Below are 16,260 nucleotides of genomic sequence, written 5' to 3'. Positions count from 1 at the left end.
TTGCCGGTGATGTCTGATGAGGACCTGCCTTACAACAGGCCTACAAGTCCTCAGTCCAGCCTCTCTCAGCCTATTGCGGACAGTCTGAGCACTGATGGAGGGATTGTGCGTTCCTGGTGTAACTCGGGCAGTTGTTATTGCCATCCTGTGACTGTACCGCAGGTGTGATGTTTGGATGTACCGATCCTGTGCAGGTGTTGTTACACGTGGTCTGCCAATGCGAGGACGATCAGCTGTCTGTCCTGTCTCCCAGTTGCGCTGTCTTAGGTGTCTCACAGTATGGACATTGCAATTCATTGCCCTGGCCACATCTGCAGTCCTCATGCCTCCTTGCAGCATGCCTAAGGCACATTCACGCAGATGAGCAAGGACGCTGGGCATCTTTCTTTTGGTGTTTTTCAGTGTCAGTAGAAAGGCCTCTTTAGTGTCCTAAATTTTCAAAACTGTGACCTTAATTGCCTACCGTCTGTAAGCTGTTAGTGTCTTAACGACTGTTCCACAGGTGCATGTTCATTAATTGTTTATGGTTCATTGAACAAGCATGGGAAACAGTGTTTAGACCCTTTACAGTGAAGATCTGTGAAGTTATTTGGATTTTTACAAATTATCTTTGAAAGACAGGGTCCTGAAAAAGGGACGTTTCTTTTTTTGCTGAGTTTATGTTAGATTTGTCCTTAATAAAGTATATGCACATGATTGAGATATGAATCTATTCTAAAGCATATTTATTGTGACTAGCCTAATGGGTGGTAAATCATTGGACATTAATATTTAGATTCAATGCAATTCACCCCTCCTGTAAATTAAATACCCGATATTTATCTGTTCAGCTTTTTCGTCTCACACTAGGTTAATTAACAACATTCTCAAATCCGGACCGTTTAAATAACGTGTTGTTAGCTACTGTTTTTGTAGGCTACTGTTTTTGTAGACATTTGCTTACTTGACTGTTTCTGGATAGGCTACTTACCTACCAACAGTTGCAACTCCGGATCATTTAAAAAACCTTTTCTAGGTTTCTGTTTTTGTCGGCACTTGCTTTCTGGGTCTTATTAATAAAGTCAGCGAGATGTGCAATATGCCTGCTCGCTTTTTCATGTGTTGGTGGCGCATGTTTTGATAGGCCTACCATGAACCCATGTTATCCATATACCATATATATACAGAACCAATCAAAAGTTTGGACACGCCTACCCCTTCCAGGTTTTTTTTTTTTTTTTTTTTTACTATTTTCTACATTGTAGAATAATAGTGAAGACATCAAAACTATGAAATAACACATGTGGAATCACGTAGTAAGCACAAAAATGTTAAACACATCAAAATATATTTTAGATTTTTAGATTGTTCAAAGTAGCCACCCTTTGCCTTGATGACAGCTTTGCACAGTCTTGGCATATTTTCATTTTTCAATGCATTTTTCTAAGGATTCTAGCGTTAATGCTTCCATGCTCACTCCATCCTTAGCAAATACCGTGGAGTGCATCTAGAAGAGGAAATGTGTGGATAGGAGAAGGCTTATTGCTGTGTTATTGCTGGTGGAGACAATTACCTAAAAATAGATAACGATTATAATTAGCCCGTGGTAAGGTATGCAGCTATGAGATGAGGTCTGTGTAGGGACCTGGCTAATGCAGCTGTATGGTCTTATAGTCTGCTGAATGCTTAGCCTACTGTTATCTAGCTCCTTACAAATAGAGAGCCACCAGCAACAGTATCTCAGATACAGAGCCCCAAATATTGGCCTAAAAAATTATATAATTATCAGAGATGTATTATAATACACTGAATGGGGACATGTAGCCCTGCATTTAGTCCATAGGCCTACACGTGATTGAAATGAAGTAGTGAACTCTCGATGCTACTCTCACTAGCCTGGGTAGATCTCATGGACATTATGGAACTATCTTATGTAAGGTAAATTAACTGGAGCGTAGTGATATTGTAGCTGGAAACTTCCATTATTTGTGTGCATTACTTCAATGAGAACTCACATATTGCCAAGCATCTGGATGAGTGGATGTGTAACGCCTCGCAACTCGCTGTCAGTTTCTCAGCAACACACACACACCTGCGTCATTTCCTAATCAGAAAATATCTGAGTGAATGAGCAAGTGCGGAGCTTTTAAGTAACAATATGAAATATTCTTCTCCGATAGAGGAAGACCAACTACCTTGCAATTGAAGGGGACACTGGGAAGAACGAGAAACAACCAGCTTTTTCATTTTGGTCTATAATAATAATGATGACATAGGTAGGCTACAAAGATGACCAATTGCGAACTGTTTTGCTCAGACAACCCAGAGGAACACATTCAGGTGCCACGTTTTGATAGCGTGTGTTTGTAGCGCAAGAGCGCGCGCATCTTGTCCGTCTTCTTTGTTATCCAGGAACATATTCAGTTGAATAAAAGTTGTTGTTGTTGTGACACGTCTAGAAATATTGTTCTGCTGCACGAGTATATTTGCCAACTTTTTGAAGCAATTATTTTCTCACCATCATCTACGGATCTACCGTGCACCTTCACACAATCCGGACTCTCCATAAACAGGTGAAAATCGAAGATGCGGCGGCAATGGAGAGCTGTTATTATTTGATGCTTCCGACGGGCATTATTGGAAAGATGACACTTTTCAAAGCTGACTTCCTCCAAGAATCACTGTGCGGTCATGTGTTTTCGGAGCGGAGAGACTTCTATAGCAGTATTTCAAATGCATGATCTGACCATCCCTGTCGGGGGTGTGCTGTTTACGGTAAAGCTGTAGCATGATGAGCAGTGATTTGGAGCGCGTTTCACTCAATTCAACGACGGCTAACTCGGGAACTGGGTCGGGTGGCCGCGCGCTGTCAGCAAACGTTCGGAAGCTGCACAACGCGCTCAACCTGCTGCTCACAGACTTCGAGAGAGAACAGTTCATACACTGTCTAAACGTTTACCATGCAAAGCGCAACGTCTTCGATTTAGTTCAAACTCTCAAAATAATCCTCAACACGCCAAACAAACGACAACTCCTCCCCATGTTGCGGTTGGTCATTCCGCGCTCAGACCAGCTGTTGTTTGACCAGTATACTTCCGAGGGCCTGTACCTTAAAACGGACCATCTACCGCAAAACAGTGGTAACAACCCTGAAAGCTCTGGAGGAGAAGTAGGCAATGCAGCAAACCACCATGTCCAAATTCCCACTGCTCACTGTATGAACCCTCACGATCTCTCTTGTCATGCATCACCAGGAGCGTGTCCCGGCAAGGATGGTTTCAGCACCACTGCTGATGGGACCGCTCCCCAGGCTTTCATCCAGGGGGAGCCTTTTGGAGAGATCCGCCAAGTGACACTGAGACGCAGAAAGAGCAATGAGGGTTTAGGGTTCAGCATCCGGGGAGGCTCCGAGCACGATGTGGGAATATATGTGTCGCTAGTAGAACCCGGATCTTTCGCTGAGAATGAGGGATTGAGGGTCGGTGATCAGATAGTGACTGTTAACGACATGCTGTTTGACAGACTCTCACACATGGAGGCAGTCAAGGTAGGCTGTGTGGCTGTGTGTATATGTGTGTGTTTGTGTGTCTGGGACAGCCTTCATGAAGCAGGGATAAATTGGTTGTCACCTCAAATCTCATTGTGTGTGTGTGTGTGTGTGTGTGTGTGTGTGTGTGTGTGCGTGCGTGCGTGCGTGCGTGCGTGTGTGTGTGTGTACACGGATATCCCTATCAAGTGGTGATTTTAGCATGTAAATCTTGGGTGGGCAAACAAACCATTTTTTTAAATGCATGCCAGCAAAGCCACTACACAACACAACATTAAACAATACATTAATTGCACTATAACGGTGACAAACGGTGCCCACAAACTGTTAGGGCCTACATAAAGCTGTCCCAACAGCAGAGTCCCAACTATCAGCTATCAGTGGAGCCTTGTCTGGCAGCGAAACAGTTCATTCAGCCTCATTTACTGCCTTTTAACAAAACATAGCTGATATGGCTGACTTGCTGAAACAGTTTTTTCAGTTTCCACTGACAATTGAAATGTACAAACGATGGCATAGGGGGATGACGTGCGGATAAGAGGCAATCTGTAATTTTGATCAATACATTAATGAGCGAGCAAGGATGAACATAGTCAATGTTTGTTCATCACTTTATGAAATGTACAGCGACAGAATTCAGAACATGGACCGTTATTACAGTATTCTCCCTATACACCAAGTCAGAACCGTAATATAAATAAAGGGGTCATATAAGCAGACAATGAAAGCTCTTACAATATTAAATGCTTACATTTATCTAAAAACAGGCTATAGGCTACATGTGCACCACCAAGTCAGAACAGTAGGCTAAATTATGAGGGGAAAATGTACAGCTTACTACACAACATACACTTAGTATTACTTTCTTAGCTACAGTATACATTTCTCCCTGGAATATTACATCATTTATGCAGCAGCAGCATACAAGACATTTTTGGACTCAACTTGTTGTGCTGTGCTCACTTGAACAGGAAGGTGGCGCAGCGGTCTTTGTCATCAAAGTCTGACATTCTCTGGATTTATGGTGCTTCAGTGATCTTCAGGTCGGAGCTCTAGAAAGAGGCCCGAGTTCCCAACTTGCAATTCCGAGTTGGATGACCATTGAACATGTATTTTTCCAGTCGTAGCTTGCTAGCTAATGTTTTGAAAGTATGATGTAGATATGATCAGTCCAATCAAAGCTACTGTAGACATAACGTAATTTGACATAATTGTATCTGTGGCCAATGACCTTGAGCCTTCTTGGATGGGCACTTCTAATGTAACTCTATGGCAGCACCCAAAGTGCTTCAATTTTTAAGCTCTACCCGTAGATTTTGCGGTGACGTAGTGTCCCCATGAGTGACAGAACACTGAGCCAAGCATGGCGCAACTAGGGAACATTACCAACACCTACACTCCGTATTTTCCGCTGGCTGCCCCACCACCACAGAAAGCACTGAGCTAGGCTGAAACACCTGCATTTTGGCACTGCCTTACTCAAGAAAGCAAAAAAGAGACCATGTTTGTATGCGGCTTTATTAACTAATAAAAAAATTGTTTGCTAACTGATATGTGACACATATTAATGCCAAAATAGCATGCAAAACAGGCAAAAAATCCACGTGCCCTGAATGACTGGTCGCCACTGTCCCTATTCATAGTGCATATGCCTATCCACAGCTGAATAGAGAAGATGAATAAAACAGAAGAAACCAAGACACAGGGTAGTAGTAGCAATGATGCCCAGTTCCAATACAACATAATGTGACACACAAAAGCTCTTTTTACGTCTCAAATGGCACAATATTCTTTATAAAAAGGGCACTACTTTTGACCATGAGCCATAAAAGGCCCTCGTCAACTGTAGTGCTCTCATAAGGGATTGTGTACCATTTGGGAGACAATTCCTGTCTGTTAAGGAAAAAGGACAGGACCCGTGAAAAGCAAACTACTAATGTAGTCTTGTCTGCTGAAACAGCGACAGAGAGTGTCATGTGGGATACTACATCAGTTGCTTAAGGTCCAGTTTAAGACGCTAGTTTTAATCCCATCAAAATCAATGTTGTATTTTATTCTACATCACTGATCACAGATTCATGCTCCCTACCATGGCCTGTGTCTCCAATGGGACCTTAGCTGAATTTCTCTTTTTTATTTTTGCGGAACTTCGCTAGTCTGAGGAGAGAAAGTATAGTGCAGAAACTGGGGCCGTCCCAAATGTTACCCTATACCCTATATAGTGCACTAAAAGTAGTATGAAATTGAAAGTGGACTTGTAAGTGGAACGTAAAGTGGAGGGGGCAGGGTGAGTGGAGTGGAGGGAGATGAATACAGGCAGCAGAGTGAGAGTGTGTGTCTCAAATGGCAGCATATTCTCTATAAAGTGCACTACTTTTGCCCAGAACCCATATGGTGTCATTTAGTGCATTGTAAGGAATAGGGTGCCATTTAAGACTCAATCAGATAGTGTAATGCCTGGTTCTCTTATCTAGTCAGGAAAATGTATGTGTTTCACATAGTGACATTATTTGTGGGGTTGCTATCAGTGGGGTCTTTTGTTGTCACAGCAGGTGTGTTTTATCAGTGCTGCTGTCTGTGTTCGTCAGGCTGTCTGTTACAAGACATTGTATGGCAAATGCCATCTGATTTCACCCAGTCAGACTTGAATACACAACCTGCAGCTTTCTGTTGTTGCAAAATAAAAGCCCTTTCAGAGGATTCAGAATTGATTGATGTATAATTTAAGACCAAATAAAGAACCTTTTTCAACACAGTCAAAGAAAATTTGGCTATTTTGGATCACTTTAGAAGGAAAAAACTGTTTTACAAAGTTAACATGTCCAGTCATTTATTTCGTCAAATACTGAGCCAAAATATGAATAGATATTTTTTTTTTTTTTTTTTCAATTTAAAGTTTTATTAAGTTTTCAATCAACCAACCAAACACATTCCACATTCACAGATGTGACTTAAAAAAAAAAAATAATAATAATAATAATACAAAATTGTTTTATATATATATATATATATATATATATATATATATATATATATATATATATATATATATATATATATATATATATATATATACATATATACATATATATATACATACACACACACACACACATATACACACACACACACACACAAATAATAATTATAACAAAATTTAAATTATAGAACTTGCAGCAGCACTATCAAGGTTCTTATTAGCTATTTCCAGCCTTAGCTGAGATGACGAGCCAATAATTAGTTTTTAGATTTTACAGCACCTTACACAACACGCATCTGCTCATCTCCCTGATTCCCCCATTCACTCTGTCCAATTTGAAATATAGTTGAGTAGTGGAGACCAGAGTCTATCAAACTTGGGCTGTCTCTTGTGGAGGTCATAAGTGAGCTTTTCAAGAGGGAGAAAGTCAACAATCTGGTCAATCCACATTTTAAATGTAGGAGAAGTATTAGAGGCCCACAATAGAAGAATACATTTCTTGTATGTAATGGTCATGAGCAAATTTTCTCTGTCAGGATCAAGAACAAAGTCCTGCTGGGCATTAAGAAGATAGAGACACGGGGTCATATCAAACTGTACATCTAGTATTTTCTGTGCAGCAGTATGTATAGATTGCCAAAATCTGGCAATCTCTCTACAGCTCCAAAATACATGCATATAGGTTCCACTTTCAGAGGTACATCTTTTACAGTTAGGAGAAATGTCTGTTTTCATTTTATGGAGTCTCAGGGGAGTGTAATAAAATTTGTACAAAAATTTGTAATTAGATTCTTTCATTTTTACATTAGTAGAGGAGCAGTATACCCTGTCGCAAACCTCCGCCCATAACTCATCACTGATAGTCAGACCAAGGTCCTTTTCCCATATTATTTTCAAAGGAGTAAAGGAGGATCCTCCTTTCTCAGAAAGGAGTCTATAGATATAGGATATTTTGCCTTTAATGGATTGTGCTGTGACAAGAAGGGTTTCAACTTCATTCAACTGAGTTCTAAACCTCCTCTTGGAAGTAAATGAGGAGATGACATGTCTAATTTGAAGATATTTAAAAAAATGGGATCTTGGCACATTGAATTCATTGCAGAGCTCTTGAAAGGATTTCAGTGTAGTGGTCTTCTGATGAAATAGGTCTGAAAAGGTCCTGATTCCTAGAGTATGCCAAAGATTAAAGTTGGCATCCCTCAGGGCTTTTGGCAAGTCTGGGTTGCCTACTATAGGCGAGTGAGAACATATTTGGGAGGAGATGCCCAGGTATTTCTTACAGTCCCTCCACGCTCGTAGGGTGCTGTAAATCACAAATGTTTTGGCTATGTTGCCCACTTCACTAAAGTTATTAATGAATATAGTTGAGCTTAGTGGCAATGAACCACAGGATTGGGCTTCTATCTGGATCCACGTTGACTCTTGTCTGTTTGTGATCCATGTTAGCATGTTGCGGATTTGGGCAGACCAGTAGTACAATTGAAGGGAGGGAAGGGCAAGACCACCCTTAGATTCAGGTTTCGATAGAGTGGAGAGCTTGATCCTAGGTTTTTTATTGCCCCATATAAATTTGGTGATGCTTTGGTTAATTGTTTTGAAAAAGGAAGCTGGGAGATAGCATGGGAGCATCTGAAATAAATAGTTCAGTCTAGGGAGGATGTTCATACGGATTACATTAATTCTTCCTACTAAGCTAATTGGGAGGGAGATCCAGGTTTGGAGGTTGTTCTTGATTCGATCCAGGAGTGGAAGATAATTCTCCTTGAAAAGCCTATTCAGATCTGGTGTTATGAATATCCCAAGGTATTGAAACCCCTGTGTCTTCCATTGGAATGGGCATAGTGTCTTCATAGAACTGGTGAGTGTAATATTGAGAGGGCAGACAGTGGATTTGTTCAAATTAATCTTATAACCTGAAAACGTGCCATACTGAGCAATTGTGTCTAAAATGGGAGGAAGGGATTTCTCAGGGTTGGATATGTAGAGCAAGACATCATCCGCGTAAAGCGAAATCTTGTGCTGCAGGCCGCCTGCAGGAACACCCATAATACTTGGATTGCTCCTTATCAACTCTGCCAGAGGCTCCGCCCCCAACAAGTAGAGCAGGGGGGACAGCGAGCACCCTTGTCTTGTGCCCCGTCCCAAAGGGAATCTGTCAGAGTTCAGTCCGTTAGTAGTCACCATGGCATTTGGATGAGAGTATAGTGATTTGATCCATTTAATAAAGTTTGGGCCCATGTTGAACTTTTCTAAGACTGAGAACAGAAAGCTCCATTCCATCCTGTCGAACGCCTTCTCAGCATCCAGTGAAGCCAGCAGGACAGGGGTCTTCTGTGCGTTTACTTGATCAATAATATCAAAAAGACGGCGAATGTTATCAGAAGAGTATCTGTCTCTAATAAATCCCGTTTGGTCCGCTTTTATTATTTTGGGAAGAAGAGTGTTTAGTCTTTTGGCGAGCAATTTGGTAATTATTTTGTAGTCGAAATCCAACAAGCTTATGGGCCGGAAGGAGGAGCAGGATAGGGGGTCCTTGTCTTTTTTGAGCAACACTGTAATGCGAGCTGTGTGCATTGAGTCTGGGAGAACTCCGTTTTTGCAAAAATTCTCCAGCATTGGCATGAAAATAGGGCTAAGCTGGGGCCAAAAAGCTTTGTAGAACTCTCTGGGGAATCCATCTGGGCCTGGGGACTTGTTAGGTGGCATGGAGGTAATTGCCTCCAGGATCTCCTCAGGAGTGAAGGGGGAGTTGAGATCTTCTTGGTCGGTCTCTGATAGTTTAGGTAGCGAGATTCCCTCTAGGAAGGAGTGGAGTTCTGCCTCCGTGTGTTTTCTCTCAGAGGTATATAGTTTGCAGTAAAAATCATGAAAAGTTAAATTGATCTTTTTTGGGTCATATGTGACCTCATCCTCTGCTGTTCGGATAGCCATAATTGTACGCTCTGACTGCTCTTTTTTTAATTGATAAGCAAGCAATCTACTAGGCCTATTGCTATACTCATGGTATTTCTGTTTAGTAAAGAAAACTTTTTTTTTTATCTCCCGAGTATAGTCCAAATTCAGTTTGGCTTTGGCTGCTTTAAGTTGACTCCAGGAGGTGCTGTCTGGGGATTGTTTATGTACTTTTTCACAGCGTTCCAGCTCCCTCTCCAGATCTAGCCTGTGTGCTTCCATTGCTTTTTTCTTAGAGGAAGCATATGCAATTAGATGACCTCTTAGTGTGGCTTTAGCAGCGTCCCACATTGTGGCCGGAGAAACAGGAGAATCTTTGTTGTCTTGTGTGTAGTTGTCTATCCATGTAGTTACCAATGTATGGAATGCTTCGTTTGATAGCATGGAGGTGTTGAATTTCCAGCTCTTTGATCTCGGGATGTTTTTGCAGAGGTCAAAGCGGAGGTGGACAAAGGCGTGATCCGAAAGCGCTATGGGTCCGATTGTACACGTGGCTGAATTTATGAAACTCTTTGGGATAAAAATGTAATCTATACGGGAGTAGGTGTTATGGACATTAGAGTAGTATGTATAGTCCATAGCTGAGCTATTAGTCTCTCTCCAGATATCTATCAGTCCCATCTCTTTAGTAAGAGAGTTCAACATCTTTGCAGATCTAGGATTTGTGGTGGGGACTTGAGATGATTTGTCTAGGGTTGGGTTCAGGGTACAATTAAAATCTCCGGCCAACACTCCAAAGGAAACACAATGCTCATTGAACAGGGTTATCATTTTCGACATAAAAGCAGGAGTATCTGTGTTAGGGGCGTATATGTTTAAGATAGTAATTGGTTGCCCATACAGTGACCCAGTTATCAAAATAAATCTCCCCTCCGGATCAGATATGTTTTTGTCAATTATGAATGGAACATTCTTATGGATAAGTATTGCTGTACCTCTACTGTTGGATTTGAAAGATGAGAAATACACCTGTCCCACCCAAGCTCTGCGGAGTTTGGCATGTTCAGCATCACATAGGTGTGTCTCTTGCAATAGCGCGATGTCTGCTTTTTCCTTTTTTAGAGCACATAGTATCTTTTTCCGTTTTATTGCATGGCCTAGACCGTGGCAGTTCCATGTCAATAGATTTAAGGTACTAGTCATCGTCATCGAACAGTAATCGAACTTTAGTGCAAGTCATCTCTGGGTAAAGGTGGATAGTAGTTACAGCTGCGTTCACATAAAAGGAAAATAAATGGTTTACATAAAATAACAATCTCTGAACACCCCAGCCGAGTTCCCAAACAACTCGACATATCCCGTTGGATCTATTACCTCCCCGCTCAGTCACAATTCTGTGTTCCAACAAAAAAAAGACCGGGAACAGTTAGCAACGCACAACGTCTCCCCCTCCCCACCAAAGAAATGCCTCATCCTCTCCGCCCCGCATTGAGTAAATGACAACGTAGCCCCCGTCCAGACCACATTAAAAAAGGGAGAAAATAAAATCAATAGCCCAGCCTACATATAGTAGGCCTAGGTTATAATATGGGGCCTATCCCTCTCAGCTAAAGGAACATAAATATAGATTGGACGGCTATAATGACATTTAGCAGGGCGGGTGGGTCTTTGGATATCGGCTATATGTTGTCTTACCTCCTTTAGTAATAACAGTAATCGCATTTAGTCAATGGTCCATTTCTCATTGACCGGGTTGTCTTTCAAAAAACGTTTTGCCTCTTCGGGAGTTTTGAAGTGTCGCAGGGCTCCTTGGTGAAGAATCCTGAGCTCGTTTGGGTATTTGAATCCCCTAAAGATGCCTCGGTCAATGGAGCATTTCTTCACCTCGTCAAACTCTCGGCGCTTTCGGCGTATTCCAGCTGACAGGTCCTGGAGTAAGGTGAGTTTGGCGTTTCCCACTGTAATGGTGTTGGTTTTCGCCGCCTGTAGGACTCGTTCCTTGTCGGTGAATCTCAGGAAACGTATGGTGATTGGGCGCGATGGTTGTCTGGCTGCTGGTGGGGGCCTCAGTGCTCGGTGAGCTCTCTCGAGTTCTATGGGCCTGTCGGTGGACAGGTGGAGCCACTCGGGAAGTTTGTCTTGCAGGTAGCGGATCAGTGGCATGTTTCCCTCTTCTTTTTCGCCCAGATTTAATAGAACACAATTATTCCTTCGCCCCCTGTTTTCCAGGTCCTCTGTTTTCTCTTCCAGCTGCTCTATTTTTTTTTTAGCATATGCTATTGTTTCCATGGCATCTGTCAATAAGTTTTCCGTGGATAGGATTCGCCCCTCTGCCTCGTCCAGGCGCCCCGCGTTTATGGTTATCTTGTTGTTTATGTCAGGCAAAGCATTTTCCAGGATTGTCACCTTGCCCCCTATCGCACTGAGCTGAGCGTTAATGGCATCTAGTTTAGTGTTGAGTTCTGTACGTTGGGATCTCAGCTCAGAAAAGATGTCTTCGACAGAGTGCGAGGTTGGCATTCGTTGGGCCTCGGGGGGGAACGGGTCCTCTTTCTCCTGGCTAATGGCGCTAGCTTTTTCTGAAGCTAGCTGCTTCTTGGAGGCTTTTTCCGTCGCTAGTACTCGAGTCCGGGTAAAAATGTCACCTGTAGTGTTGCCTTTTGAAGCCGCCATGACTTTTTGACTAAAGCTAAATGAGTTTAAACTTGAAGTGGAGGTAAGATTAGGAATTGGAAACTACTTGTGCGGAGCTCCTAGTTCATGCGGCCATCTCGTTCAGGGGTCACGTGATCCCTCAGATATTTTTTATTAAATAAAAATGTATTCTATTAGATACAGTGGGGCAAAAAGGTATTTAGTCAGCCACCAATTGTGCAAGTTCTCCCACTTAAAAAGATGAGAGAGGCCTGTAATTTTCATCATAGGTACACTTCAACTATGACAGACAAAATGAGAAAAAAAAAAATCCAGAAAATCACATTGTAGGATTTTTTATTTATTTATTTGCAAATTATGGTGGAAAATAAGTATTTGGTATTTAGCAAGATTTCTGGCTCTCACAGACCTGTAACTTCTTCTTTAAGAGGCTCCTCTGTCCTCCACTCGTTACCTGTATTAATGGCACCTGTTTGAACTTGTTATCAGTATAAAAGACACCTGTCCACAACCTCAAACAGTCACACTCCAAACTCCTTCTGTTTGCTTGCCTCAAAATGAGGGATTTAGAATGGTTGGGCCTTGGCAGAGTCATATATTAAGATATACATAAATCATATCTAAATATATGGATGTTGGTCTTGGTGGTTATTGCTCATCAGGCTGCTAATTGTACCTGAACAGAGGAGTCTCTGAAGGACAGACAAATAGGGTTGTGTTGTCTTACTTATTACGTTTTGAATGGGTTCAGCTTGTTATCTTTGGAACCTGGTAATTATGAGTCAATGTATTGTTGTTGGTCTTCGGTTCTTCTCAAGGTACAGATCTAGACGGACACTGATAAAAGCTCAAACCAGATGTATTCTCCCAACTGGATGCTTCAGCTGTATAGCATACTGTTACACAGTTCTCTATATACAGTGCATGTAGCAAATGTCACAGGAGGATTGCATAGGCTGGGCCGGATGGCTATTCTTCCTCCTTGAGTTACAGTTCCTCTCTCTTCATCCTGTTATTCTCACTTCGCTCCCCAACTTCGACGTTGACGACCATCTCCCGTCTTCCCACAGGGACTAGACTGGTGGGCAGTAACTCAACCACGACCTTATCGTAACCCAGGCAGATGGCTTCTGTCCAACTCTGCAAAACATGTTCTAATCCCAGACAGATGGCTCCTATCCAACTCTTATAGGATCGTACTTGCACTCAGAGACAGGCTCCTTCTGTACTTGTCAGTACTTGTCCATTTGCCCATGTGTAACACACATACAGTGCATTCGGAAAGTATTCAGACCCCTTGACTTTTTCCACATTTTGTTACGTTACAGCCTTATTCTAATTTTTTTTTTTTTTTTAAATATCCTCATCAATTTACACACAATACCTAATAATGACAAAGCAAAAACAGGTTTTTAGAAATATTTGCAAATGTATTAAAAATAAAAACGAAAATAACTTATTTAGATAAGTATTCAGATCCTTTGCTATGAGACTCGAAATTGAGCTCAGGTACATCCTGTTTCCATTGTTCATCCTTGAGAGGTTTCTACAACTTCATTGGAGTCCACCTGTGGTAAATTCAAATGATTGGACATGAAATGGAAAGGCACACACATGTCTATTTAAGGTCCCACAGTTGACAGTGCATGTCAGAGCAAAACCAAGTCATGAGGGCGAAGGAATTGTCTGTAGAGCTCTGAGACAGGATTGTGTCGAGGCACAGATCTGGGGAAGAGTGCCAAAGAAATACGGCAGCATTGAAGGTCCCCAAGAACACGGTGGCCTCCATAATTTTTAAATGGAATCAGTTTGGAACCACCAAGACTCTTCCTAGAGCTGGCTGCACGGCCAAACTGAGCAATCGGAGGAGAAGGGCCTTGGTCAGGGAGGTGACAAAGAACCCGACTGTCACTATGACAGAGCTCTACAGTTCCTCTGTGGAAATGGGAGAACCTTCCAGAAGGACAACCATCTCTGCTGCACTCCACCCATCAGGCCTTTATGGTAGAGTGGCCAGACGAAAGCCACTCCTCAGTAATAGGTACATGACAGCCCACTTGGAGTTTGCCAAAAGGCACCTAAAGGACTCTCAGACCATGAGAAACAAGATTCTCTGGTCTGATGAAACCAAGATTGAACTCTTGGGCCCGAATGTCAAGCGTCACGTCTGGAGGAAACCTGGCACCATCCCTACGTTTTTTTATTTTTTATTTAACCTTAATTAAACTAAGGAAAGTTGGTGAAACATGGTGGTGGCAACATTATGCTGTGGGGATGTTTTTCAGCTGGCAGGGACTGGGAGACTCGTCAGGATCAAGGGAAAGATGAACGGAGAGATCCTTGATGAAAACCTGCTCCAGAGCGCTCACACTGGGGCAACGGTTCACCTTCCAACAGGACAACGACCCTAAGCACACAGGAAGGACATTGCAGGAATGGCTTCGGGACAATTCTCTGAATGTCCTTGAGTGGCCCAGCCAGAGCCCGGACTTGAATCCGATCATACATCTCTGGAGAGACCTGAAAATAGCTATGCAGCGACGCTCCCCATCCAACCTGACAGAACTTGAGAGGATCTGCAGAGAAGAATGGGATAAACTCCCAAAATACAGGTGTGCCCAGCTTGTAGTGTCATACCCAAGAAGACTCAAGGCCGTAATCGCTGCCAAAGTTTCCTCAACAAAGTACTGAGTGAAGGGTCTGAATACTTACGTAAATGTGATATTTCAGTTTTTTACTTTTATAAATTTGCAAAAATGTCTAAAAACCTGTTTTTACTTTGTCATTCTGGGGTATTGTGTGTAGATTGATGAGGTGGATTTAAAAAAAATACATTTTAGAAGAAGGCTGTAATGTAACAAAATGTGGAAAAAGTCAAGGGGTCTGAATACTTTCCGAATGCACTGTATGTGTGTTACACATGGGCAAATGGTCAAGGAGTTTGTATACTTTCTGAATGCACTATAGGTTCAATATAACCCAAAACTAGATAATTACTACTGATAAGCTAATTATGCTATACATGAAAAGGTACTCAGGTCACTAAGGTCTCTAACAGTCTTTACACAGTTGAACCATTACAAAGAGCTCTATTTACATAAGTGGCCATATATATTTTCATAAAATGTGTAAAAGCCTTAACTCGCTTAATACGGTTTCCATAAGCAATGTCGACATTAGAATGCAGTTAAAACCACCTCTTCCGAGCGATTTTACTAATGCACTCTAGTGTGCCTAAAGTAAATTAAAATGGTTTTCCAGTGTGTTTGTCGCTGTTATTTTTTTTATACATTCATATTTTTGAAGGAAAAGGGGTTATTAACTCATAACGTTATGGGAAAAGGGTTTTTGTTCCAGATAACTGATAAGATCCACAGGATGAAATTGTCATTTTATATAACTGTTACATCACTTTTCAGTTTTTGTCTCCTATACGTTCCCAGCAGACTCCTATCCCAGCAGACTCCTATCCGTTCCTAAGGCCTGTACCACCCTGCTGTGCTGCTATGATTTCCCTGCAGAGAGAGACTGTGGCTCTCTCTCAGTTATTCATTGGTCTCGATCCCCAATCTCATCAAGAACTAAATAATTCATTAAAGCTTTTAATTAAGCAGGCAGCATTTACGGCAGGGAGCATCAAGGCTAATGCTTCCTCTCTTGTGCTACTTCAAAGGGTATGTCACAAATGGCACCCTATTCCCTATATAGTGCAGTACTTTAGTAGTGTAGTGCACCATTTAGGACATAGGATGCCATTTGAGATGTAGACAAAGTGCCACTGTATGTTTGCCAGACAGGAAGCAGCTGAAGGGAGTGAGCAGTTATATACATTTAAGTGATTTAGCAGACGCTCTTATCCGGAGCGACTTACATTAGTGAATGTATACATTTTCATACCTTTTTTTGTGCTGGTATACTCTTCATTGTTTATCCGGTGCTGTTATGGAACACATACAGTGTAATATATTCAAATCTCATATTACTTGAAGCCTGTACGTTTCTCTGTCAAAGAGCTGGGGGGAGTGTAGCTGAAGGGAAATGGAAACTTTGGTCTATGGGGTTTTACCTACATGGTTCTCCCCTGCAGTGTTGTGACTCTTTCTTCACAGTAAACCAAACAGCCTGGCAAGGAGCTTATATCGGTCACTCTTATCTGCATTCTCTCCCTCTCTCTTTTCCTCCCTCTCTTTCTCTCTTTCACATGCTC

The 16,260-nt window shown here is 42.0% G+C and overlaps 1 protein-coding gene across 1 annotated transcript in view; it reads left to right on the top strand.

The window, feature by feature from the left end:
• Positions 1 to 2,770: 2,770 nt before the first annotated feature.
• The window catches only part of LOC120051554 (whirlin-like), a 96,747-nt gene continuing 83,257 nt past the window's right edge, over positions 2,771 to 16,260 (top strand). The window contains exons 1-2 of the mRNA XM_038998498.1: positions 2,771 to 3,148; positions 3,320 to 3,526. Of these exons, the coding sequence (XP_038854426.1) occupies positions 2,771 to 3,148; positions 3,320 to 3,526 (585 nt within the window). The remainder of the gene's footprint in view (positions 3,149 to 3,319; positions 3,527 to 16,260) is intronic.

The sequence above is a fragment of the Salvelinus namaycush genome, chromosome 1 (genome assembly GCF_016432855.1).
Source record: "Salvelinus namaycush isolate Seneca chromosome 1, SaNama_1.0, whole genome shotgun sequence".
In the NCBI taxonomy this organism is placed as follows: Eukaryota; Metazoa; Chordata; class Actinopteri; order Salmoniformes; family Salmonidae; genus Salvelinus; species Salvelinus namaycush.
The sequence above is the reverse complement of the archived record's forward strand: the minus strand, read 5'-3'. Positions and strand labels throughout refer to the sequence as shown.